This window comes from Juglans regia, chromosome 13 (assembly GCF_001411555.2).
Source record: "Juglans regia cultivar Chandler chromosome 13, Walnut 2.0, whole genome shotgun sequence".
NCBI lineage: Eukaryota > Viridiplantae > Streptophyta > Magnoliopsida > Fagales > Juglandaceae > Juglans > Juglans regia.
The window spans coordinates 4,490,695-4,516,753 of NC_049913.1; the positions used below are offsets into that span (position 1 = coordinate 4,490,695).

The following is a 26,059-nucleotide window of genomic DNA, read 5'->3' on the forward strand; positions in this document are numbered from 1 at the left end:
AATTTAAGCATGTATATATAGACGGACGAAGAGTACAAGAACAATATTACTAAAGCGCATAAATAATGAAATTTTGATTATTTCAGTTTCTCACTACATGGCCGAGTCCATATATACTATATATAAAAAAACATTGAGAATGGAAGTTTATAGTAGTACCTATGCAAAACATCAATACCAAGTTTATGGAGTACATTTATTCACTAGTTAGCTATCCTCTCAATCATTTAGAATTCGTCACACAAACTTCTAGCGGAAGGAGAAAAAATATCTCTCATTATTCAACACAAAACACACAAAAAAACAACACAAACTTATAAAAAAAAAAGAGTAGCAAAAGCAGGTATCAGTAAATTTCTTGTGGCACGTTCTGATCTGTTAATTATGATCTACACCAACGGAGCATTGGCATCACAAAGAACTTCATCTGTCCAAGATTGCAATGAATGCCATCGTGCTCACCGCAAGCAAAGTAGTGAGGCTTCCACTCTTGCAGCTTGTACTCAAACCCCTTCCCACCTCCTTGTGTCACATTCCCCACCAACTTCGCTCGGCTTAAATCGCAGTTCAAGAAACTCCGAAGGTTTGGTAGCAAGTATACGCTGTGACGTGAATCATACTTGAAAACTGCAACCACCATATATATATATATATTGTCATTTATATATAGAGTACAGCTACTTCAATACAATTAACATCAAAACGAGACGACGCATGCATGCATTCAGAAAGATGATAAAATTACAAGCTGGAATATTATATTGCAAAGAACTCACCCAAAGTATCATTAATGTAAAAGGGGCCATTGGTGAGAGCCCATTCAGTGTAGGTGAAGTTGAAGCGCCACTGCTCCGACCCTCCTACGATGATCTTCTTGGGACCTTCTTTACATTTTGGTAATTGATGGGAACGGCTACCTCTGGATGGCCATTGGGGGGCACCTCTGTTGGCCGTACTAACTGCCAACATGGAAGCAGCCACAATGATCAGGACGAGAGCCTGTGCGATAGTGAAACCACCCATATCTTTTATCGGAGTGCAACTACAGGGTAGAGTAGTACTGTATTTAGAGGTAAGCTCGTTGATACCAAAGGAAGGAAACAATGTAAAATAAGATGGTTGGTGCATTGACAGGGTGAAGTTAATGGATATTTATACAATGGGGAGGAAGGGAGCTAGCTAGAGATCAGCAGAGAGAATTAACAGTAGTGCAAAACGGCCAAATTGACGGCCACGGCCTTTAATTTCAATTTTGGGTTGGTACAAATTTGAAAATATACAATAAATTCCACTAGTATCGAAGCCGATATTCACTCGGCCTATTACTACAAAAGTAATACTGGCATTGATAGAAAGTCAATTAGGTATATATATCTTCAACAAAAAAAATACTACTTTAGTTTGGAAAAAAGAGAGCTGATCTCCCATTATCCAAGGAATTAATCAACGCTATGCAGGAAGGAAGCACATGATCATGAGGCAATACAAAATTCTTCAAAGAAATATCCAAGCTGCTGGAGTTGCGTATCTGCAGTTTTGGGTTGGTGACATATTCCTGGAATTAATTAGGAAATTCGCGTTTCAACCATTATCTTTTTGAAGTGTGAAAGTACTAACAAAACCAGTCAATATTCCAATGGTAATGGAAATTCAAAAGGCATGGGGCTTTAACTGAATTTGGTTGACCAACGTGGCTGAACAACTCATTATTTACGTATACATTTGCTGACGTGACGATGATGTTTTCATTGCACACAACATCATTCATTCCGTAAAATTTATCATATTATTATTATATGATAGGGAAATGGTAACCTTTTGGAAATTTTTTCCTCCATCCCCCATGATTTTGGGTAGGCTTGGGCTCATATTTCAGGCCCGTCAAACGGGTTAAATAATTCGAGCTCGAGATAAGGCCCATAGCCAATGTCAGCTACACCTACATGTCGTCTAAAGAAGCAGCATCTGTACGCCAAGTAGTTTTTGGGTAAAATACAGCAGTGAAGGTAAGACTTGTTTGGTTAGTAGATGAGATAAAATGGGATAGGAATTAAAAATTAAATAAAATATTATTAAAATATAATTTTTATTTTAAAATTTTAAAAAATTGAATTATTAATTATATTTTATATAAAAATTTTTAAAAAAATGATAATAATTAGATGAATAGAGAAGACAAATTACCAGACAAGTAGCCCGAAAGTACCAACTCATCTTATGTTCATGCTCTCTCTCTCTCTCTCTCTCTGGCCTCTACCCCCTGCTTCTATTTTCAAAATTGTTCGGAGCACCTGCTCAGCTCAACACTCTTAACTCCAACTCCGGAGGATCAGACGGATCGCGACGCAGATGGGCCCAAATAAGAAGACCGCGGCGGCGGATACTGGTCGTACGATCTCGCAGGGAGCCTTCGACGATCTGGTTAAGGAAAACATTGACGATCTTGGAATGGACCCCACCGAGGCCCTCCAGGACGCCATCCAAACCCTAACTCTCCAGGGCGTCGATCTCTCCGGTCCACCCTCTGAAACTCCCACTTTTACATTACCACCAGTTTTGTTTCCTACATAATGCAGTGAAATCAAAATAGAAATGAAATTAAACGACATTACATTCTTATTTGAGGAAGAGGTTTTCCTTAGTGCCGTGGGCGTTTTGGATGCTTCTAATGTTCGTGAACGTTGAGATGAAATGATATTGCTTACTCCGTGGAAAGAGTGAAAACAGATCTCGCAATAATGAAATTCAAAATCTCAATTTCTATTTGTTTCTCGCATATTTCCAAACAAAGCCTATAATGATTGAACCTTCCAAGTACATCCTCACATCCAAACAAAGCCTATTATTTATGTTGCAGGGATCGTCACGAGCCTTCCAGGAGAGGGTGGCGTAAAGGATAATCCAGTCATACAGAGCTTGGTTGCCTTGAAGCAGCTGGATTCGGATTTAAAGGATGAAATCAGCAAAAAGAGTTTGAACGACCTTTTGGAATTTCTTGATAAGCTTACAGAGCTGTGCGGTGACCAAGTATCGGGGAATGCGGCAATAGCAACAAGGAATGGTGGGGTGGAATTGCTTTGTTCTATTTGTTCAAAGATTCGAAGTGGGTGCGAGCAGATTCTCATTTCGGCTTTGAGGGCATTGGTATCACTTCTTCATGGTATTACAGTTATAGAGGATGCATTCTATTTCTTTGGTCCTTATAGTTAATGTTACTTTAGTTGTGGAAATAATATAAGCTTCTGTGGTGGAGTTCGACGCGTGCTGGAATACCTAATCTACTAATATACAAACAGAAGAATGAATAGTTCTAACATGTTATATAAGACTTCACTTGGTGACCTCCGCGTGTGTATCTCTCCTACATTTAACCGTGCTTAGTTCTTTATTGAGGAGTTAGTATACTCGGATAATATCATAAGATGTCTAAGGAGTAATGTTTAGCAGGCATTCTTCTATACGCTCATTATCTTCAAATGAATCATACCTGCCTTTTGGATATGGTGATTAAAAGCTGGTTTTAGTGGAATCTTCGGGATTTTCATAATCAATAATGAAATGCAAAAGGTAGTGTAAGAAGTGGGAAAAACAGTAAAATAAAATAAAAACCGAATGTCTTAACAGAAAAGAAGTTTGGATACAAGGAAATATAGGAATAATTATTTGAGATTGGTTACTAAGATATTTTTTTTATAATTAGATTGGTTACTATGATATACATACCTTGTAGGTTATCTATTAGAGGTGGGATTGTGATTTTTGATACACCAATTTATAGCTTGTGGCATGCTTGAGTTTGTGTACTCTCAGTTTGAAATGGATTTCTGTTTTGTTGTTTGCAGATCTTCAAAGTACAGAAACATTTCGCACAAGTGGTGGACCGGCTACTGTGGTGGGTATTCTTAATGATTACAGTCAAAATCTAGACATCTTGAGTAATGGTTTCATGGTTGTTTCCGCGGCCTCAACTGGTAATGAAGTAATCAAAGAGTCATTCATGGAGTTGAAAACTGATGAGCTTATCATGCGAATACTGAGTGACCAGCATGGGCAGAGTAGAGGCAGCATCCAGAGTATATATGACGCTATACGTGTTCTGTTAACACCAGATGATAACCGTGTTGTGGCTTCTCAAGTAAGTAAAAGACTCATAAAAACTCAGACAAATCCTTTGTACAATGCAATTACTTCTGAAAACTCAACATGTAATAGATGTAGAACTGTTAGTTCTTGTCTTTAAGAAATGGATTTGTCAAAATTTACTTGGAAGTATGAGACTATCAGTTTTTCATGTCATATAAACTTTTGCAAAGTAACAGTTAAGAACAAAAATAATAATAAATTCATCCCATTTCAAGTTTCTAGTATTAGTTTTGTCAATGGCATCATTCCAGAATTGGCCACATTCAAGACAAAACGAAACATAAACAGTTGACTATGATAATTCCATGGGTCATTGAAGTAGGCCCTTAACAAATTGATCGATAAAATATTTGAAGGTACATGAATATCCTTTCTCAGTGGTAAACTTGTGTGAGATTGGGCTTTGAACCCTGATTGTGGTTCTTTGGAGTCCTGGATAGTAGACTAAGCAAGCTTGCTTCTTTTGGTGTTACATGCTTTTTGCATTCAATTGGGTCTCATGCTAAAGCTAAAGTGCAAGTGTTCTAAAGTATATCTGTGATGTCTGCGAACTTCAGGTTTATGGTTATGCACGAGTTTTTGCGAAAATTGGAGTTGCAAGAGCTCTAGTGGACTCACTACATGCAGGGCTTAGCTCACCTGGTCTAGTTTCAGCAAGTGTCGCTTTAAAGGCTGTTGCTGTCAATGTAAGTTTTTAGACAAGTTGCCAAAGTTAACTTGATGTTGCTTTAGCCACATTTGGATAATATAGCATATCTTTTCCTAAAAAATAACAGAAAGAGGGTGAGGTTACATATTTAATTCATGTGCCAATGCATTGGTTACATCTACCTATCAAAACAACTAAAATCATTCCTTGATATTCTTATCAGTTTAAAACAGTAGTATGATCTTTTTACTTGCAAGATGGACAAAGATATTGAGAGTTCTTCGTGAACATTTTTTTTGACAAATTTTCTTATTGTGCACAATACAGTAATTAAATTTCATAGTTGGTGAATGATTCAGTGACAATTTTGTCTTATTTTGCAACTAACTTGTACTGATAGAAAAACTAAATACTTGTATGAGATTGTATCGACTTATTGGATTTTTGTTGACTCTTAAGATTTTCCTAGTGCAGGATGAAATATGTAAATCCATTGCTGAAAGTGGTGGTATTGATGCAGTTCTCCGATGTATTGATGATAGTGGTGAACAAGGCAACAAGATTGTTGCTAGAGCTTGCTGTTCTCTGTTATCCAAGGTATGAAGTCAGATCCAATATTTTAAGTGGTTTTCTTTACCTTTATTGAAAGAACAATGTCATAGCCAAATTGTAATGCATGAAAAATCTGTGGAAACGTTTCTTGCTTCGACTTGGTATCCTTCCCAGTTCAATAAAAGATTTTGTTTCTGCAATATACTTTCTGCAGTGCTTTTAACTCATAGGGGATAATGTGGAGCTTCAAGGAAACTTACGTGGAAAATATAATTGTGGATAATGTAATTCTCTTGCATGGGCCTCTAATAGAATAAACTATCTATCCTTTTATTTATCCATTGTTTTCATTCTTACCTTACATGAGAATCAGTGGTGGATGGCATAAAGCAGGAATACTTTTAGGATTTCAAAAGAGCAACAGAAAATTTAGCTTTCTTATTGTTTTATCAAAATAAACATTTGAATCTAGTTGTCCCACCTTTTGGGCATCCTAAATCACACATTCAGCAGATATTTGCTCTCTCTAATGATGTAATTTTTTGAGTGTTCAATCATGAAGGATTCCACAGCTTGGTAAATTTTGATGCGGATAGCGGGAAGATGGCTTTCTCTATGTGTAAAGCCCTAGTGGGCCTTTAATGGACACCAAAAAAGGAAATAATTGTCTATTCTGCACCAGGGCTTATATCTCTTTTTGACTTTATCTATTACTAGCACCTTGCTGCTTGTCGAGCACATCTTATATGCTTTTTTTATAGGGAAAATAAAATATACATCTGATTTGTTTTCTATGATTAGTTGGCAGGAAGTGACACAAACAAGACTACCATTGTTGAGAAGGGGGGTTTGGACAGGCTAATCAAACTCTCAGCCAGATTTTCTGATGACCCTGCTGTTTTGCAAGAGGTAAGAAAGCTGCAAGTCTTGTTTCAGTGACTGCATAATTATAACACCAGCAAGCAACTCATAGTCCTCACTGGAGTGAAAGTTGCAGTTCATTTAATACAGTGTTAGTTGTGCCCTCCTAAAGGCTTTCTGTGTTAGTAACATCCCATGTTTTCTAATGTATTTTTTTACCTGCAATTCTTCAGCAAGCCAACTCCCCCTTCTGATTCTATAGCAAAATGCGTATGACTGCTTCATCATATAGTAATTGGCGAAGTTCTACCCAAAATTATTGCCTGCATTACAGAGGTTGATTTGTTAACTAATTAACTTCCATAATAAACAGGTAATGTCTTTGATTTCTGTACTCTCCCTGAGATCGCCAGAAAATGCTGCCCGGGCCGTTGAAGCTGGGGCTGGGGACCTTGCTATCCAAGCCATGGAGAAGTTCCCCACCGCACAACAGATGCAAAGAAACTCCTGCCTCATGATCCGGAATCTTGTAGCTAGGAACCCAGAAAACAGGTCAGTGTTTCAATTACATGATGTTTCATATTTTTAGCAAATTATATACGTTGCTTGGTCTTTTTCCCGTGTCTTTTCTTGGTCTTGAGTATCTCTGCATGCTACCAGAACTATTAAATTTCAACTTCAATGAAACCATAGTTGTTGATAGTTTGTTTGAAAAGAACTCTTTCATTGGACAGAACTCTTCTTCTTAGTCATGGTATTGAGAAATATTTAAGGAGAGCTAAGCAAAGCCACGAAAGCTGTAAGGATGCTGCAAGCGATGCACTGAGGGACCTTGGGCTTGATAATTACTTGTAAGCCATGGCTTTCAAACGAAGCTTTACATACAACTTCAAGAGCGACGTGTGGCCAACAATTTTGCTTGCCCTTTTCTTTGGGATATTTATGTGTGACCCAAACGTTGTATTCTGATGACGTTTTGATGTCACGAGCTTTTTACCATGGTTCTTTATGACAGAGGTACCTCATGGGTAAATAGGGGACATGGTTTTTTTCCCTCCCCCGAGTAAAACAAAGCGCATTTGTCTATTTTGTCAAAGACTGCAAAACTCTATGCTGAAGTGACTTAAACGAGGATATTAGGCATTCAGTCATGGCCAGGGATTCGACTCCTTGTCCTTTACAGGTGTTACGAAATGGGTTAATTGCACTTTTCACCCATCAATTATCATATATTTGTAAGACTCGAGCACTCTAGTGATGATTGAAATTCCAAGTTTTATCATACGAAATAGAGAACCCATTCAGCACGACTTTCAGTGCATCATAAAGCTAACAGAAACACGTGATATGTCTCGTTTTCGGATTGGGACTTGCAGCATTAATAAGATTGAGCTGAGGATCAAGGAATGGAAATTAAAGAAAGGGGGATGAAGAACAAAGAAGCAGCAGCAGAAATAACCAAGAAAAGGAGAAAAGAGCATATGGTTGAAACAAACCAAATAAAATGTCTGGCTATCTTATCGAAGTTCTGAAAGAGAACAGTACCACCCCACCCAAAAGCATCTCCAAGTCAAACTTTTGAACTTTCTCCAAATTTTAACCAAAACAAAATTGTCTCGAGGAACCGTTTTCACAGGCGTCAGCCAGTTCTAGAGTAGTACGGCCACACTCCTAAGAAAAATCTAAGAATCTGTTCAATCCTCAATTTTGTACAATTGTATTTGGTGTAAAGTGATCTGGATGTTGTCCCCCGACTCCATGGCAGAACCTGAAAAGTATAAGGATTAAGATCATCAGCTGCTCAAATTTACATGCACAGCCCGCCCATATGAGAAAGAAAATGAAGCACATCCATCCAATTCCAGGAAGCCGAAGCCTATTACGTCAAACAACAAGAGGACAACATACCGGTTGAATGCCCCTATAGGAACATCTTGCTGTATGCCTTTCTCTCCTGATCACGTCTATCAGCGATCTGTGACAATAACTTGCACGTAAAACCTATTTCGCCTTAAAAACTTATTTCCAGTCGAAAGATAATTTTCTTAAAAACTTATTTCCAGTCGAAAGATAATTTGCTTTGATATACTAACCTTCTTCTTAGCAGCAGCAAGCTCTTTCTTTATTCCAACTAAAGAAAACAATCAAACAAACAATTTACAAAGTGAGCTCAAATTCTATAAAGTCGGCCTAAACCCCAATTCCATACGAAAACACAAGTAATTTGATTCTTTATTCGTCCTGAATATATGAACATATTGAGTATACACGTATGAGTATCGAAAGGTTAAATCCTACGTTAGAAAGATTCCACAGATGTGAGTAGGTAATAGAGTACAGTTGCGTCCAAACCGGGGGACACGTGTTTTCAGAAATTTTCAGATTACTTCATTTCTATTTACAAACAGTTTATTACTATTCACAGATGATCTAAGATATTCTTAGCATCCAAACGGAGCTGTTTCTATCCCAATATATTATATTTAAGAATTTCAACCCCATTACAGTGTACATTATAAGTTCACAGATTATATATTTGAAGCTCTTAAGTAAACATCAAAGTCAAACATCTGAAGTGGTAACCATCCAGCATTGATACCATAATGTCTGGCCAAAAACAGATCATAACGAAGGGTTGAATTGCACTGACCATCAGTTGGCTCCAATTCCAATGCCTTCTTGAAGCTTTCAACGGAAGCATCAATGTCATTGAGTGCCATGTATGCCTGATCGGGAGGACTATTATTGTTAAGAGTCACAAAATATAAAACAACAAAAAGCCTAGCAAATGGCCAGCCAAGCACACAGAAGATATCTGAAAATCACACGTCCACTTCAAGAGGCCGCATCTTTTTTTGGGTGCTTATAGACATAGATGATAAATAGACTCAAGAGTCAAGTTCAAGTGGAAACAAAACTATGCAAAGTTATAAAGAAAATGCTTTCAAATGTGGAAACAGGGGCCAAAAAAAGGACTGCTAAGATTGGCAAAGATGAAAGCATCTGAGATAAATATCTCAACCAAAAATCTTTGAAGTTCCCATCCTTATGGTGATAGATATTCTTCATCTGAGGAAGATACCAACCTGACCTTGCCGGAACAAAGCTTTCACATTGTTGTCTCCATCACGCATTGCAAATTCTGTGTCTAACAATGCTCCTTTCAGATCCCCCAACTTCAACTTACAAGCCTAAAGCAATATACCGCATCAACTTTTAATTACACCAAAAAGCATTGGGAATTGAAAGATAATAAGGGAGATATTTAAGAATAATATAAGCCTACAAGGGCCTTGACAGGGAAAGGAGTGAAGGATTGATATGCGAGCACCAAAATTGAATGTTGAAGGCGAGGTTTGAGTGGCAAATAACAAATCTACTGCATATTGAGAATTTAGATGTATGATAGACACATATCACATGTATCCATCTTATGATAAGTAGAGAGATTTCTGATATGAATATTTATCTCCGTGCAGCTTGAAAATAATATTATTTGTTCATGTAAATAATTGGCCCAGATTCACTTACAGAGCTGTTAGTGAAAATCTGGGACTTTTTCTTCCTCAAACATGAACTCTTCTCTGCAGCAAAAGGAAATAAAGCATAAGATCAAACTAAACCACAGGGATTTGTCAAAATTGTCGGATCCTTCATATACAAAGAAACTTTAAGAGAAAATTGACAGCTCACCTTCATCAATCCCTTCTTTCTCCCAGCAGATGTCTAGATATCGTAAAGCCTTCCGATACTTTCTAAGGGCCATCTTATAGTCTTGTTTCTGTATGCGGGAACTATATATTAGCTTGTTGGAAATGCAGGAAGTATTTGTTTTTTCACAAAAATTAAAGGAAAACAAACTGATGTTGCCAACAGAACCAACAAGAACCAGTTTTTCCAAATTTCCTTTGAAGCCCCACGAAGGACTTATATTTCAACTAAACTTCTGAAGTACACTCGGGAAAATAAAACAGTGACATCAGTAACCATCACCTTGTAAATTTCATTGCCAAAAGACTTTACAGAATCAACAGCAATCATCCACCAGGAGATCTCATTAGGACTCTCATCCAGGTCAGCTGGCCAATCAGGATAAGTATCACCATCTTTGAAAAAATTAGATGTCCCATCATCTGCCTTCTCAGGAATTTCTCCACTGTCTACAATTAGAACATCAACACTAGGACAGTCACCGTCATCAGTCTTAACATGCTCAATTGATCTCACCACTCCCATCCCTTTAATCACCTTCCCAAACACAACATGTTTTCCATCTAGATGAGAAGTGCGAGTGGTTGTAATAAAAAACTGAGACCCGTTTGTGTCAGGACCAGAATTAGCCATAGATAACATTCCTTTCCTTTCATGCTTTAATTCAAAGTTCTCATCTTCAAATTTCAAGCCATAGATAGATTCTCCCCCAGTACCATCGCCAGCAGAGATATCTCCACATTGCACCATAAAGTTTTTAATAATACGATGAAAACGGCTTCCCTGGAATGGGCAATATTCATTAGGAAGAAAATAAGACAATCATCATTAAGCCCTTCAAAGGGAAATACAACCAATGCAATATACCCATTGCCAAGTCTCTAAGTTGCCCTAACTTTTTAACCCGAAAGAATTGAACAAGAAAGAAAGACAAGCATCTACCACTAACCCACCCATCCCATCTCTCCGCAACCTATGCCAAGCTCATCAAATGGCCAAACAGCCTTAAAACTGTCATCGGATCATTTCCCGAGTACGAATACCACTAGGAACATCGCTTTTATCTTTCAATCACCAACTACAATACCCAGGGCTTTGTCCAGTACTGTTCCACAATTTTGCAAAGAGAGTTAAGCCATACGTCGAAGTTGCTTTGTTGTGGCCTGCTGAGATTCATTTCCCATGACTTTGTTGGGAAAAAACAGGTTTCTTCTTACTATTATTGTTATGGTTCAGAGGGTTTCTTAATTGGATAAAAGTAGATAAAAAATCAAAAACTCAGAAGAGAGGCATTTTTTCTTCAATCATCAAGGGCATCAGGGTCTTTTCTCTTTGCTACACAGAGAAGAAAATCAGAATTCAGACATCCCCAATATTATTGCAACGAAGCAAAGAGACCTTGGCTAGGTTTAGGTAAAAAGCATTTCATCTTATTTTATAATTATAATTTTATTAAATTTTTATATAAAATATAATAAATAATTTAATTTTTTTAAATTTTAAAAAAATAATACTCTAATAATATTTTATTCAATTTTTAAATCACCTCAATTCAACTGTCTTAACCTATCATTAAGAATATCAATTACCTCGAAATCATCGTGAAAGTATCAGGAAAACAGTACATAAAAAAAAAAAAAAAAAAAAAAAAAAAAAAAAAAAAGAAGAAAAGAAAAGAAGAAGAAAAATCACCGAGCACGTATACTTAGATGTACACGACAACCCAGCACGTATGTACATACGTAGATAGAAACAATAGAGAGGCGGCATAGACACCGGTGAAATTCATAAACGATCACCAACCCTGCAAAAACAAAGACTACGACTTTACGCTCGTGATCATCAAGAACGTGGCAGTAGAGTTTTGCATCGCCAAAACCATGAACCCAGACCCAGTTAGTCACGTATCAACTTATATACAGACATAAATGTATATATATATGTGAAAGAAAGGACCTTGTAATGAAGAGGAGCCCCAGTGTTGGGACCAATGCCCTTCTCGCCAGTGCAAAGAGCCCTGAAGTTCTCAGCGGTTCTGGGCACCACATCGTTGTAAAGCTCCACCACAATCCTCCCTTCCAGTTCCCGTCCTATGCTTATGTCCAGAAAGCACCGTGGCCTCCCCATCTCTGTGTCTCCTAATATCTCTCTGTGTCTCTCTTTCTGGACTCCTCTCTGACCGATCTCTGACCGAGTTCTGAACAAAAAACATAAAGAAATAGTTGGTGAACCCTAGTAAAGTGCCGTTGTTGGTCATATATTATATATATACTCACCTCGAACGTGACAACCTTTCAATTTTCAAATGCCTCGGTATTTAATTCATGGGTCATTTATTTTAGGAAAATGCTTTGTCCACCTAGAGTGGCCACGTATGAAAGCCATCGAAGAATAATAATAAATATTTAAAAATTTTTATAAATTCTACTAATTTTTTTTAAAAAAAAGGATAATTCCTTAATTTTATTAATAAATACACTTTTTTTATGAAAAAATATCGTGATTACAACTGACACTTAGGGGTACAAATAAACAAAACAAAAACAAATCAAACCCAAGCATTTAAAAAAAAAACAATAGCCAAATATAACTTTATTACAAAAAAAAAAACTTATTAATAAACCTAATTATAAATGAGATATGACAAAAGAATAAAGAAAACGTGTAAAACTGCATCTACTTTCTCCTCTGATACGGCAAACTTCCTTTATCAAGTCGTAAAATACTTCTAGTCTTCCCTTAGAAGATCTAAAGCAGAGGAATAAGTTGAAGTACTACCTTTAGCACGAAGCTTGGCCAGGCTATCAGCAACAGCATTGCACATCATTCGATCTTTGTGGCTAAAGTAAGCCGTGTACGGTATAAGACGACTTATTTTCTCCCTCGTCTCTTGGCAGGAGATGTTTGGATTTGAAAATGACTTGAGATGACTTGAGATGAGTTGAAATGAGCTGAGATGGATTATGAATAGTAATGAGATAAGTTGTGAATAGTAGTGAGATTTGTGAGTTAAAATTGTTGAATAGTAATGAATAGTAGTGAGATGAGCTGAGATGACTTGCGAATCCAAACAAGCCCTTAAGTAAGGAAAGTCCATATATTCTGTCTTTGGTTACGACTTCTTAGAAACATCTTAAATTTTATTTCCTAATCATCCCTATTGATTTTGTTATAACACATTAATTAATATAATAAAAAAATAACATTTATCAGTCTAATACCTTTGAGGCGACATGCTAGAGTACTTCAGGTTCCTCTCGTTTTTGGATTCGGTTAAGTTGAATAATTTGTAAATTCTGTTTTTCACCAAATAAAATAAAATAAAATATCTCAAATACCCAAAATTAGATCTCAAGTATGTCAGGTCGGATTTTGGTTAAACATTCTCAGGGCACCGACCCATATTTAGGGCTAGTTTAGAATTAGGATTGAACCGAAATTAATTCAGTTCAATCTAATTTTTAACTGAATATAATATTTAAACATCTAACTTTTAAATCATTAAACTCATTTTAACTTAAAACTTCTTTATAAATAAGACTCACAACTTTTTTCAACTCAACATATTTTTACATGTAGGATCCACAATTTTTTTTAATTTTCTATAAATACATCTTAACATCTAAACTTGTTTTAGATGTATCCCACAAAACTTACCATACCATCTCAACTTACTATTATTCATAAAAAAATCAATTCATCTCAACTCAGTTCAAAAGTCGCCCTCGTTTGAATTCAAAATTCACCTCAACTCAACTCATCTCATCATTATAACTTTCTCAAATTCCAACACAAAATATAATAAATAATTTAACTTTTTCAAATCCTAAAATAACTTTCCAAAATTCTCATATAAAATATAATAAACAATTCAACTTTTATTCTATTATTTATAAATTATTTTAACTCATTTCTAAATCCATGCCACTCATTAATCATATGAATTGTTCTGCGAGAGAGATTAATACAGAGGAATTGCTATGGGTCCCGAATTCGGGACCCAAAATGTGTCCCGTATAGATTTTTTTTTCTTTTTTTTCATGTATTTTTTTAATCATCATAAATATTTTTAAAAAAATATCACAATATTATTAAAAAATATTTTTTTATCATTCAGTAAAAAAAAAAATTCCATTCGGGACACAGTGACTTGTATGTCTTCTGCATGTTGCTACAGCTCTTTGAAAGGACCTAAGATTAACATGCATGCCGGGGAAAATTTAGATGGTTAGTTGGGTAAGTGAAATTTTAAATTATTTTATTATTATTTATAAGCAGTTATTTATTGTTTATTATTATTATTATTTACGGATTATATGAAACTGCACGAGATGATGCGACATTCGACTCAGAAAGCCTTTTCCTTTTTTTATTAAAAAAAAAAATGAATGCATGGAGATAATACCGAAACGAATAAGAATATCCCAGATGGCTTGTGCAAAGATCGATTAAGCATACCAAAATCCATGAAAAGAAAGACGTAGAGAAGGACGGGACGGGCGCACGAATGTGACGCATGCAGTGCGCCCATTTCTGGTGGAGGTGGAATGTCACTCACTGTGGTTGGTGCATCTCCGCCGGAGAGTCTTGTCTACTGTCTTGTCTTTGGACTTTCGATCTCGTACGTCCCTTTGGTTACGTCCACCACAGATTGATTAAGAATCTGTAAAGAAGTGGAAACCAACGTCCCACTTCTGCAGCTAGCTGGCTCTCAAACAACGAACTAATATCTATTACTCTTGGGCAATTAAGGATACATATTGAAAACAAAAATCAAATGTTGCACGATATATACAAGATTTTATGTATTTTGTGGGTTTAGATCGATCATATACGTGTAAAATGGAAGGGATAAAAAAATATAAAAGTTGAATACAGATCACCGGCCATATATCTACTATCTTCTTCTTCTTCTTCTTCTTCTTCTTTCTGGTGTGACCATGCATCAACCTGATTATAATTAAAGCTTCTACATACGTACAGTCCTGTCCCCTACACTACAGAAAACAATTAAAGGAAACACATGCATTTACCAAACGCCCCCGGGGGGGGGCCTGCCCATTGCCCAATGCCCAATGTGCATGGCTTGATATAATCGGCCGGATAACGTTTGATCTTAATGTGCCTGCCTGCAGGACTGACACTTAAAATTAAATACCATATATTTCCTAATAGTTTATATATTGTCACGGGCCCCATTTAATTATTAACAGAACAAAACTGCCCACAGCACGAATGATGATGCCAAATCTTCGACAGGAAATTGCAACTTGCAACTTTATAACTTTCAACCACTAATATATACTTGCTGTGGATGTGAAAAAGACTACTCTACTTATAAACACCTAATTAAGTGCATGGGACAATAAAACAAACACAAGCTAGCGATTATATATATATATATATAAATACATGATGCGCGCAGATATCATGATCGATGTGTCTGTATGCTATGCTATGATCGATCTCTCTCCGAAAGCGGGGCGTCGGAATTGTCGTCATGTTTGGTGCATTATATACGTCTCATGTGATGATTGGAGAAGGTAGGCCGTCTTGGAGAAAAGCATGTTGGAAGACATAAATGAAATTAGGTATTTTGTACGTGCATGTCACGGTCAGTCATGCAGCACCAAGATGTGTATTGCGCAGTGCGCTCTCTTCATTGGTTTAGTTTAAACTTCTAATCAATCTCATGATTATTGGAAAATAAACTAGTCAAGATAATTATAGAAAGCAGTAGCCAATTATTTTAATTAGTTATCACGGAAAATGTTTTAAAATTCTATACGAAATAGAAGATCCATTTTTAATTAAGTCATGAGATGATTAAAGCCCCGTTTGAATTCGTAAAATATTTCATTTCATCTATTCTTTACAAATTTTTTAAATTTTTACATAAAATATAATAAACAATTCAACTTCTTTTTTAAATCCTAATTCAACTTTTTCAAATTTTAAAATAATAATAATATTAAAAAATAATATTTTAATAATATTTTTTTCATCTTTCATCTAAAATCATATTATCTCATCTCTAAATCCAAACCATCCTATATCAATGAGTTTTAAAATGGATTAAAAAATAATTGTAAATATATATCTAATTTTCTGTTTCACTTATTTATTTATTGAATAATATTAGATGCATATATGAGTTGTGCAAGTATCACACACTTATTTTAATAAAGAGTGGTACACTATTAAAAAATTAATTTTTTCATATATTTCCAATCTATTCATTTTTTCCAAATTAAATACACGATACTTGCACATTTTATAATAGTAAATATCAGTTTTCTTATTTATTTGCAAGGAAATGATATTTTTAGTTGTGCAGTGTGCGAGCATTGATTAATTTTTTTTTTTAAATATGTAAATATAGAATCTATAAAAAATATTAATTTTTTAATAATAAATTTTATTTTATTTTTAAATAATTATATACCACTTACGCACTACCGATGATACCTAACATTACTCTTATTTGCAACCACAACGAAACGAAAGGTGAGCTCAGAAGTAGCAGATTGTCGTATTGGGCTAAGCCAGAGCCTAATCCTTAGGGCCCAAGATGGGCTATCCCCTATGACCATCTGGAATCCCGTGCAGCTAATACAAGTTTAAGCCCAGTAATAAGCCGTACGCATCAACATGGATGGGAGCCTTTTTTTCTTTTTTCTTTTTTTTTGCCCTTTTAAGATATCTTTGATCCTTCACAGTTCTGACAGTTCTGATATCTTTGATTGCTGATATATTTGATTCTTCACAGTTCTGACTTTATGCCGACTGGATCCATTGTTTTCTTTATGAGTACAGAGTAGTGTTGTCTAAAAATCTTTAAAACTATACAATTAAATTATGCTGCATAAATAATATGTGGTCATATAAATATCTGTATATAGTGTAAAGATCTTTAAATAGATTCTTTTTATATATTTTTATTTAAAATTTTATTATTTATCATCTCCACACATCATTCATTACATTAATTTTTATTTTTATAATTTTTTATATATTTTTTTGTTTTATTTTTTTAAATTAATTAAATTTTTCTATTCATTATTTATACACTATATATTTAATAAAAAAAAATTAAAAAATTATGTATGATTTGTGTTGTAAAGATAATTAAAAAAGTTGTAAACACTTCTCTCTCTCTTCTTTATTTGTCGTAGAGGCAGCTTTCTGCGGAGAAAATTATTGATTGTTTCTACGGAGGAGATTGTTGATTGAGAAATGATTTAATTATAAATAGATTTTATAAAAATAAATTAATAAATTGATATATATTAATGTTATATTATATTATAAAATTATTTTTATTATAAAATAAATTTAATATATTATATAAAATCATATCAATTTTTAAATTTATTTTTACAGAATCTTTTTATAGTAATAACAGTTCTATCATTAATTTGAACGGGGAATTATTCTTGCACATTAATGAGTAATTTTTAAGTAATTTAACCATAAGAATTAGAAATAAATCAGTAGCTCAACTTTTATATATTCGTCCAAAAATTAATTTCGGTGAAATTCGAATAACTTTAAATATTAACACAAACTTTATATTAGTCATTTTTATGTATTTCTTATGCACACTACTAATATAATTTGTTGTATTAATTTTTTAATAAAAATAATTATTTTAATTAATTACATCATTAAAATACATAAAAATTATATAAAATAATTTAATGTAACAAGAATCGAGTTAATTCAAGACTTCTACTTTCTAACCTTTAAGAATTCATTTAAATTTAGATATGAGATAAAATAAGATAAATTAAAATAATTTATAAATAATAATAAAATTTATAAATTAAAATTTATAAATAATAATAAACAATATCGAGATGAATCCAAGCCGGCCCTAAAGGAAAAGCAGCCGTGACATGAAATGTGATACTACTGGACTTGTTGACACTTGGCACTCATCTATTCAACGATGGAGCTGCTGCAGGCTCCCAGACCGAGAAGAAGGGCATATGGCTTCCCTTTACAGAGCCATGGAAAATGTTTGCCTCCCGACAAAGCTTCACAATCGTTTTTTTTTTCTTTTACTTAACGATTAAGTAAATATTTTTTAATAATATTATGATTTTTTTATAAATTGTTAAAATGACTAAAGAGGCGTTTAGATTTGAAGATGACTTAAGATGACTTGAGATGAGTTGAGATGAATTGTAAATAGTAATGAGATTTGTAAGTTAAAGTTATTGAATAATAATGAATAATACTAAGATGAATTTAAATGAATTGAAATGAACTGAGATGACTTACGAATCCAAACGTCTCCTAAAAAAAATATACATATATAAAAAAACAAATGCCTTCTCCGTTACTTTTTCTCGGGTGCGGATTTAGCAGTGTCCCAAAACCATTGGTGGATGTCTACTACTCCATCTGTTTCCATCGTATTTGGTAAAGATCAGAACATTATTATATAGAAGCACACAAGACTATAAGGATCGAAGACTTGGGCCACAGTTGGTAGCAGCGAAAGCACTCTCTTGAACAATATGTACAAGGACGATTCGGCTGGAGCAGAAGATGATGCGTCTGCAAAAGTAATTGGTGCAGTACTCGTTTTGGCGTTTGTGTTTCTGCTGGCGTATGTTGCAGTCACTCTATGTTCTGGAACGAAAACGATGAAAGCTCCCGGAAGGGATGCTCGCATCCCAAGGGGTATGTTTGAAGAAAACCCAAAGCAATACTTTCGCAACTTGCGCAAGAAGTAAACTCTGTATATCTATGTGTGTGTGTGAATGGATCATCGCCGATTTGATCTTTGGCATGTTGATTTAGGCTCAGGTATGTATCCCCTTGATCTTTGATTGCCTATAATAGTTATGGAAATAAATTAGTTGAGACGGACGTACGTACATGTTATATTTGATTGGTGTATTTAATTATGCTTTGCTATGTTTTTCGGCTATATTACCGGTGAATAAATATGGATAGAAGTTATTATTGAGAGCATATATTTTATACATATTATGTAATATCATTTAAACCACATATCTCTTAAAGTGAATATTGAAAACAATCAATTAGAAGTAATCACACAATTAATGCAAAGTAAGCATTATCTTTAACATTACTCAGACAGCAATATTTCTGATTGATTTTTCATTAATCGTTTTGTGACTTCTTTCTTTCGTCAAAGTGGGATGGTGATTCGTATTCCATCCAACATGCGATTCGTTAGGTTTTGAACCCAATTAATGTCTCATTATTGGAAGGAAAAAAAAAATGATAAAAAGGAAGCAAATGCGTGCGTGTTTATTAGGGGTGTAACTGGTCCGGTTCGATCTGGTTTTAGACAAAATCTAAGACCGAACCGATATGTATCGGTTTTGTATTTTTCAAAACTGATTACGCACCAGTTACCTTCCTAAATCGGTACTTTCAATTTTATCAGTTTTCGGTCCGGTCCGATCTAGTTTTTCAATTTTTTTAAAATGTAAATTTCACAATTTATCATTAAAAATTTGTTTATAGAAAAAAAATAATTTAAAAAAAATGATTTTATACTTTTATTAATATATTAGACTATATAATAGTATTAATATTAGACTATTGCTATAGTTATAAGTTATATATTAGTATTAGTTATAAACTATATATTTAATATTAGTATTAGTTATAAACTTTTAGTAAAAATTTACAGTATTAATTATAAGTATAACTATAGTCATTAATCTATATTAGGCTATTAATATTAGTTATAAACTTTTAGTGATTTAGTATTAACATTTTATGTAATAATTTATAAATTATAATAAGAAATTATTTCATATATGAATATATATATAATTATATATTATATATAAAAATTTCACATAAAAATTTATAATTATACATAATATATAAAACTTATATATATTAATATATATAATATTTTGTATAAAAGTTATATATACAATAATACAAATATTATTTTATATATATATTTTTTATCAACCGGTCCGAAAAATCTTAAAATTGGAACCGGACCGGAACCGGTTGGTTTTCACATTCTAAGAACCGGTTCCGGACCGGACCGATTCAAAACCGGTCCGGTCCGATCCGGATCGATTTTTCGATTTTACTGTTTGAATTTACACCCCTAGTGTTTATATCAGATTATAGACACATGCATGCTACCTACATTAAGGTTTATATATACGATTTCTTGCTAGACTAATGCTAGTAACTAGTAAGTTCTGCATACTCTATTTAAAAGCATAACTGTTACATATAATCAGCGTGTGCAACTATCGTGTAATCGGTTGACTACCACGTCAGCTTTGTCAAAAAAATTAAAAAAACAAAAACAAAAAAATTTGAGAAAAGTAGAACTTTGGAAAGAAAATAGTCTATCTGACTATAAACATTTGAGAAAAGTTTCATATTTGAGTGAGAGCATTTTCGCACATATTGCATAGAAAATTTTGCTACAGAAAATCTTCTGCCAACCCATATACATTTCACTTTCCTGAAACTCATTTTCCAAACATTCAAAAGAAAACAAAAAGAATCCCAAAATAGAGAAATTATTTCTAGCATTACCGTAAACAAGCAAATATTTCATTTCAAAAGCATAAATCTCGTTCGTTCAATCGGACAAGATGCTTTCTCTATCAAAATGCTTTCTTACTTTTCTACGGGGACATCAGGATCTAGAAAGGCCTTGAAAAGCTTGCGCTTTCGCTGCCATCTGACGGTGTTGGTGGATTTCATCCGTTTTAAGCACAGTTCAAACTCCATTCGATCTCCTTCTGGTGGGTATTTATGTGGAGAGAGAGAGAGAGAGAGAGAGAGAGAGAGATTGTGACTCTTCCTGAGTCTTCTTTGTCGTTAAGTTTTTTTTTTTTTTCTCTCACTCATTTCCTTTCTATGATTTACTCTATTTGCAGTAGAATGAAACACATCATTTTATTTAAAGAGGTGGAGATTCTCCACCAGTTGTACAGGTCGGTTGTAAGAAGTATTTTTCATTTAAAAAAGAGTTTCATTCTTTATCATCTTTACATACCATACATCATATTTATTTTTATTTTATTTTAATTTTTTTGAAATCTTTTTAGTTTATTCTTCTTAAATTAATTAAAATTTTCTATTTATCATATATATATATATCATATATTTAGATAGAGAACAAAAAATAAAAATACGTGTGATGTACTGTTGTAAATGGAGATGATAAATATATATTTTTTTTAAATATTAGAATTATCATTTAAAAAAATCCGTATAAGTAACAGATCTTATTTTTCTTTTTTTTAGGAAATGCAAGAGACACGTCCCTAATATAAATATTAATGTCTCTTTTTATAATTAATGAAATGAACGTACGGTATGTACTATATATAAAAGAAAATGCTTTAAGCCACCGACATATTCTCCAATAAATTCTATCAATTCGACTTTTTTTGTTTTGTTTTACATTTTTTTTTTCTCAAAGTATAATATTCATAGATAAGTTAGCAGTTACAAGATATAAGATTTAATAGGTTCATAGTCTCTTCCAGTCTTTTCAAAACTAACATATTATAACATGAAAAAAAAATTTTGGAGCTAAAAGTATTGATCGGACCCATTTTCTACAAGGAGAGACCACTTGATGACGATTTTTATATAGTCTGATAAACAGATTATAGAATTGCAGCTAGAAGCTGCAATAAATGGTGGTGTGCTACAACTTGTTAGTTTGGACTGGTTGGAAGAAAATTTTACCTCTATTTTCACTTGATCCTTGATTAGGAAAAGCTAGCGTAACAATTAAAAATTGCGATGAGTCACCAACGAGGGGTCGTTACTGGTAGTGGTGGTGTGTGCAAGCCATATGTCACATCTGGAGTGAAGAGAACAGTTAGATCTAGAAGATCCGATGCTGTTGGTCTCAAAACTGATGCGCATGGTGGCAAAGAGCTCTTCAAAGCGCGACAGTGCGTGAAGTGTACGACCCACACATATGAGCGGATTTCTTCTGCCATTTGGATGTTGGCACCTGGAGAAGTTGATGGAGGGGCGCGTGTTGCCCCTATATCGTCCGAAAGCAACAGATCAACAAGTGACAGTGCTAATGGAAAACAGTTAAAAAACTAATCAGAAATAGACAAAATTAAACAGAAATAGACAAGGCTGTGGCTGGTGAGGAGGGGAGGTGGGTGGACCCCTCCCGTGAACGGAAAAGCTTCTTGTGTGAGGCGATGGGGAGTCTTGGTTGGAGATAAAACAAAGAGAAAATAAAAGAGTGTATTTACAGTCTATTTTTTGTTTTGTTTTACATAATAGTTAAATAAATGTTTTTTAATAAATTTTTATTTAAAAAACATTAAATGATTTGAAAAAAATATACAAAATAAAATTATTATTATTTTTTTCCCTAGAAACAGAAGAGATAATAATCCTGTTTGGTTGTCACTCCACGTCCTTTTAAGCCATCTAACCTAGACCAAACCCCAGTACTCATTCCGGAGAAAAGATCACGTACGTCAATGCCTTCAGAATATGATCTTCTGCGTGCAAGCCGAACGGTAACGGAAGACGGAATTTATATAATCATAGATACTTCTATCTCTCTCTCTGAGTTTAGTAAATTATATATTCTGTTTGAGTTAAAGAATATATTTAAATGGAAAAATTTAATTGTAAGCGATTTTGTACATTAATATATGCATCTATTCAATATAATTGGTCAAAAAATAAATTTTATTAAAAAAAATATTAATTTAAATTTAAAATATAAAAATAATAATATTAATATACAGATTAATATGTAAATTTATTTATATATAACAAAACTCTATTTAAATGGAAAAATTGTAAGAAAGCTTGCGCTTGATTTTGGGACAAATACTTCAAATCCATTCAATGTTTTTGGCGAAATGATTGATTGGTTGTGGAATTTATTGATGTTAGTTGGAGCCTCATCATTCAAATTTATTACTACTGAAGCGATCATAAATTAAAAAACATTCATAACGTACACATTTCTAGAAGGCTTAGCTAGCTGAATACTCATGGACACGTACACAGCTGATCATGTACTCCAATTCATTATCTCTAGCCTATAATTTTGGGTCAGATATATTAATCATCTCTGAGTGCTATTATTAATCCAGCACTAATTAGACCATGCCTCGTTAATTGAAATTAAAAAGACATATTTAATTGGACCAGGCCTCATTAATTCTATTTAACATGCGCGCAGGGCTCCCTGTTGTTATTTCTTTATTTAAATATCTCTTTTTTAATTTCTGCCATGCACGCCTCGTCCAATTAGAGTATTCTCATTAGTTTGAGTAAATGCATCTTTAAAATTTAATCAATATCATACTTTTTTATATTTATCTATTTCATTTAAATTCAATCCCCACATTAGATTAGCTATTCACATTCTATATAATACTAAAATATTATTATTTTAATAATTAATTAATTAAATTTATTTTTATTACATTTTATAGTTCTACCAATTAAATGTTAATAATAATTATATTCTAGTTAAATTAATATTAAAAAAATTATTATTAAATGTTAATAATAATTATATTCTAATTAAATTAATATTAAAAAAAGTTTTATTAAATGTTAATAATAATTATATTCTAGTTAAATTAATATTAAAAAAAGTATTATTAAATGTTAATAATAATTATATTCTAATTAAATTAATATTAAAAAAGTATTATCAAATGTTAATAATAATTATATTCTAATTAATTTAATTTGTTTGCTTGGAGTGAGAAATTAGTATTTTAATATTTAGAGAACCAATTATGGTTCTCTATATTTGGCCAATGACTGTAGCAAAAATGTAAATTATTTTGAAGATGGCCAATCCAATGTAGAGTTTTTTTATACAAGTTATCTAAATTTTAGATAATTTTCTTATTTGGCCAAGCCAATGAGAATGCTCTTATAACCTAATTAAGCTTTTAGTTGAGAAAGAGTTATTGAAAAGTGAATGGACAATTTTAAAAGAGTGATGAAAAAATTTAATTTATTTTTCAACTAATTAATTAGTAATCTTGTTTATTATTTTTTAAATAGGATGTATCTAATAAATTTTTAGTAGGATATAAATCAAGCTCAAATACATTGAAACTTAGACTGTTCATCCGGGTTCCGGTCTAAGAACCCAGACATACCCGGAAGGGAACCTGAGTTTCAAACCCGAGCTAGAATCCAGATGAATTCGGATTTTTTTATACTTGAATTCTAGGTTCCGTTTTAAACTCAGATTTTTTTTTTAGGATATATATATATATTGTTTATATGATTGATTCCGGGTTCCGGTCTAAGAACCCAGGCATACCTGGACTGGAACCAGAGTTTCAATCCCTGGCCGAAACCCGGATGAATCCGAGTTTTTTGAAACTCGTATTCCAAGTTCCGTATTAAACTCAAATTTGTTTTTAGGCTATATATATATATATATATATATATATATATATATATATATATTGTTTATATGATAGATTCCGGGTTCCGTTGAACCCGGTTTTCATAAAAGCCTATACATAAACATACATTGTTTATATGATATTGATGTAGCACGAGAATAATTTTATAAAATAAAATAAAATCAAAATGCATGGGACATTCATGATGTAATCTACTACATATTATATTGTTTGAATTAATTTGCTAAGAATATTACAAAACACATCCATTGCTTTAATCATATTCCAATACACAACAATAAACTACAAAGCTTGGTCTTCTATTTTTTCATATTCCTTGTTCCATTATTTCCTGAAAGGTTTTTACATCCTCATTAGTTTCTATATCTATACAGCATGGATTCACTGTCTCATCATTGATGCTACAAAACTCCTAAAACCATCACATGGAAGTATTATTAGACTATTGTCAAACTAACAAATGATGCTAGCATTCATAAACAACACATTGTTATTCAATATTTGTATTACATGCTTAAATACGAAATTACGTACCATGAAACTTCAATTGAATTAGAAGCACCAATAAAAGTGGATACAGAGCAGCCAAAACTGTAGATTCTTCATCACTCGTGCTTTTAAATTCCTTAACATATAGAGTAACAAAGCATCAAGAAGTAGAAGACTCCATTACTCCATATAATATATGCCAAATGAAAGAAATAGAGAGAGTGATGCATACCTCAAAAGCTACACTTTTGACAACTTTAGCAGTATAATGTCAACAAATTATATAATAAAAATATTCTAGGCTACAAATAATGGACAGTCACAGTGTGTTTATATAAAGAAAACAGTAACAACATAAAGGCAATGTCTTATCTTACTAAGCTTGTCCAAAATTATTCCATATCTAAAAATTTCAAATTGATTCCCACAATGGTTACATCTCCCATTAAGAAAATTGTTTGGGGAAACTATATATATCTAAACCATCAGTAGAGCAACAATATGTCAGTACTTGTGTTGTCTATCAAGTTAAATAAGTATCATTTTTTTTTTATATATATCTAAACCTTCAGTCGAGCAGCTTGCTCTTCTGCCAATTGTTGTTCCTTCCTCGTAGTTGTTTCTCTTAACTTCGACTTAACCTATTGAACAATATATTGTTAATGACTTAACCAAATAGAATAAGATCCATATTTATTTAGTATATTGTATTTCTTTTCAAAGAAATATTCAAAACTTGAAACAAAAAAATAACCACCCCGACCCAACCATATACCACTTAAAAGGCTAAAACAAGGACTTGTAACATAGTTTGCCAAATTGAAGAAAGAGAAACTCTATAACACTTCCCAATCTATCAACTGATTAGAACGACCAATTAGTCCTTAAAGACAACAAAGACATAATAGGATGACCAAAAAATAGCATTCGATTTCAAGTGCTACTTGAGTGCAAAGGGAAAATGCCATTTAAGTTCTCAAAACATTGATCCCATGGTTTTAATCTCACACCAAACCAAAAACTATAGACATGGTCAAAGCCAGAACCCTATTAAGCTTATCCTATCCTACTTTCTTCAGAGTCCAAAAAACACACTTAAATTGCAGTATATTTTTGTGAAATCACTAGATTTGATATCAGCACTTAGTGAGTTCTTCTAAAATCATGGGTAAACCAGGGAGGAAATTATCTATTACTTTGTCATACACCTTGTGTGTGCATATAAATCACGAAG

The 26,059-nt window shown here is 33.2% G+C and overlaps 3 protein-coding genes across 5 annotated transcripts; 1 reads left to right on the plus strand and 2 right to left on the minus strand.

The window, feature by feature from the left end:
• Positions 1-205: 205 nt before the first annotated feature.
• On the minus strand, positions 206-1,105 carry LOC109002353. Its single transcript, XM_018980056.2, has 2 exons — positions 777-1,105; positions 206-627 (listed from the first exon to the last, which is right to left on the minus strand). Exons 1-2 carry the CDS (start codon positions 1,021-1,023, stop codon positions 383-385), a joined length of 492 nt encoding a protein of 163 aa, XP_018835601.2. The 5' UTR covers positions 1,024-1,105; the 3' UTR covers positions 206-382.
• Positions 1,106-2,185: 1,080 nt separating this feature from the next.
• LOC109002357 (armadillo repeat-containing protein 6) lies at positions 2,186-7,515 on the plus strand. The gene is made up of 8 exons (XM_018980059.2): positions 2,186-2,515; positions 2,858-3,160; positions 3,843-4,135; positions 4,701-4,829; positions 5,267-5,389; positions 6,146-6,253; positions 6,579-6,757; positions 6,940-7,515. The coding sequence occupies exons 1-8, from the start codon at positions 2,350-2,352 to the stop codon at positions 7,058-7,060; spliced, it is 1,422 nt and encodes a 473-aa protein (XP_018835604.2). The 5' UTR covers positions 2,186-2,349; the 3' UTR covers positions 7,061-7,515.
• Positions 7,516-7,660: 145 nt separating this feature from the next.
• LOC109002358 (peptidyl-prolyl cis-trans isomerase CYP40-like) lies at positions 7,661-12,740 on the minus strand. 3 transcript variants are annotated; one of them, XM_018980066.2, is made up of 10 exons: positions 12,695-12,740; positions 11,873-12,102; positions 10,199-10,699; positions 9,899-9,986; positions 9,737-9,789; positions 9,292-9,396; positions 8,856-8,931; positions 8,299-8,336; positions 8,114-8,206; positions 7,661-7,973 (listed from the first exon to the last, which is right to left on the minus strand). In XM_018980066.2, the coding sequence occupies exons 1-10, from the start codon at positions 12,738-12,740 to the stop codon at positions 7,845-7,847; spliced, it is 1,359 nt and encodes a 452-aa protein (XP_018835611.2). In that variant the 3' UTR covers positions 7,661-7,844. The 3 variants fall into 3 exon arrangements, with proteins under 3 accessions (XP_018835611.2, XP_018835607.2, XP_018835608.2); XM_018980062.2 differs by lacking the exon at positions 12,695-12,740 and adding an exon at positions 11,609-11,720 and having other exon boundaries at positions 11,873-11,949; XM_018980063.2 differs by having other exon boundaries at positions 7,691-7,973; positions 8,114-8,180.
• Between the last annotated feature and the right edge of the window lie 13,319 nt (positions 12,741-26,059).

Coding starts and splice junctions, on each gene's coding strand:
- LOC109002353 (XM_018980056.2), bottom strand. CDS start 1,023: ATGGGTGGTTTCACTATCGCACAGGCTCTCGTCCTGATCATTGTGGCT. Junction 628..776: donor TTACATTAATGATACTTTGG/GTGAGTTCTTTG, acceptor TGGTGGTTGCAG/TTTTCAAGTATGATTCACGT.
- LOC109002357 (XM_018980059.2), top strand. CDS start 2,350: ATGGGCCCAAATAAGAAGACCGCGGCGGCGGATACTGGTCGTACGATC. Junction 2,516..2,857: donor CCAGGGCGTCGATCTCTCCG/GTCCACCCTCTG, acceptor TTTATGTTGCAG/GGATCGTCACGAGCCTTCCA. Junction 5,390..6,145: donor GCTGTTCTCTGTTATCCAAG/GTATGAAGTCAG, acceptor TTCTATGATTAG/TTGGCAGGAAGTGACACAAA.
- LOC109002358 (XM_018980066.2), bottom strand. CDS start 12,740: ATGTGCAATGCTGTTGCTGATAGCCTGGCCAAGCTTCGTGCTAAAG. Junction 9,987..10,198: donor TTGGCAATGAAATTTACAAG/GTGATGGTTACT, acceptor TCCCGCATACAG/AAACAAGACTATAAGATGGC. Junction 8,207..8,298: donor TTGCTGCTGCTAAGAAGAAG/GTTAGTATATCA, acceptor AAGGCGAAATAG/GTTTTACGTGCAAGTTATTG.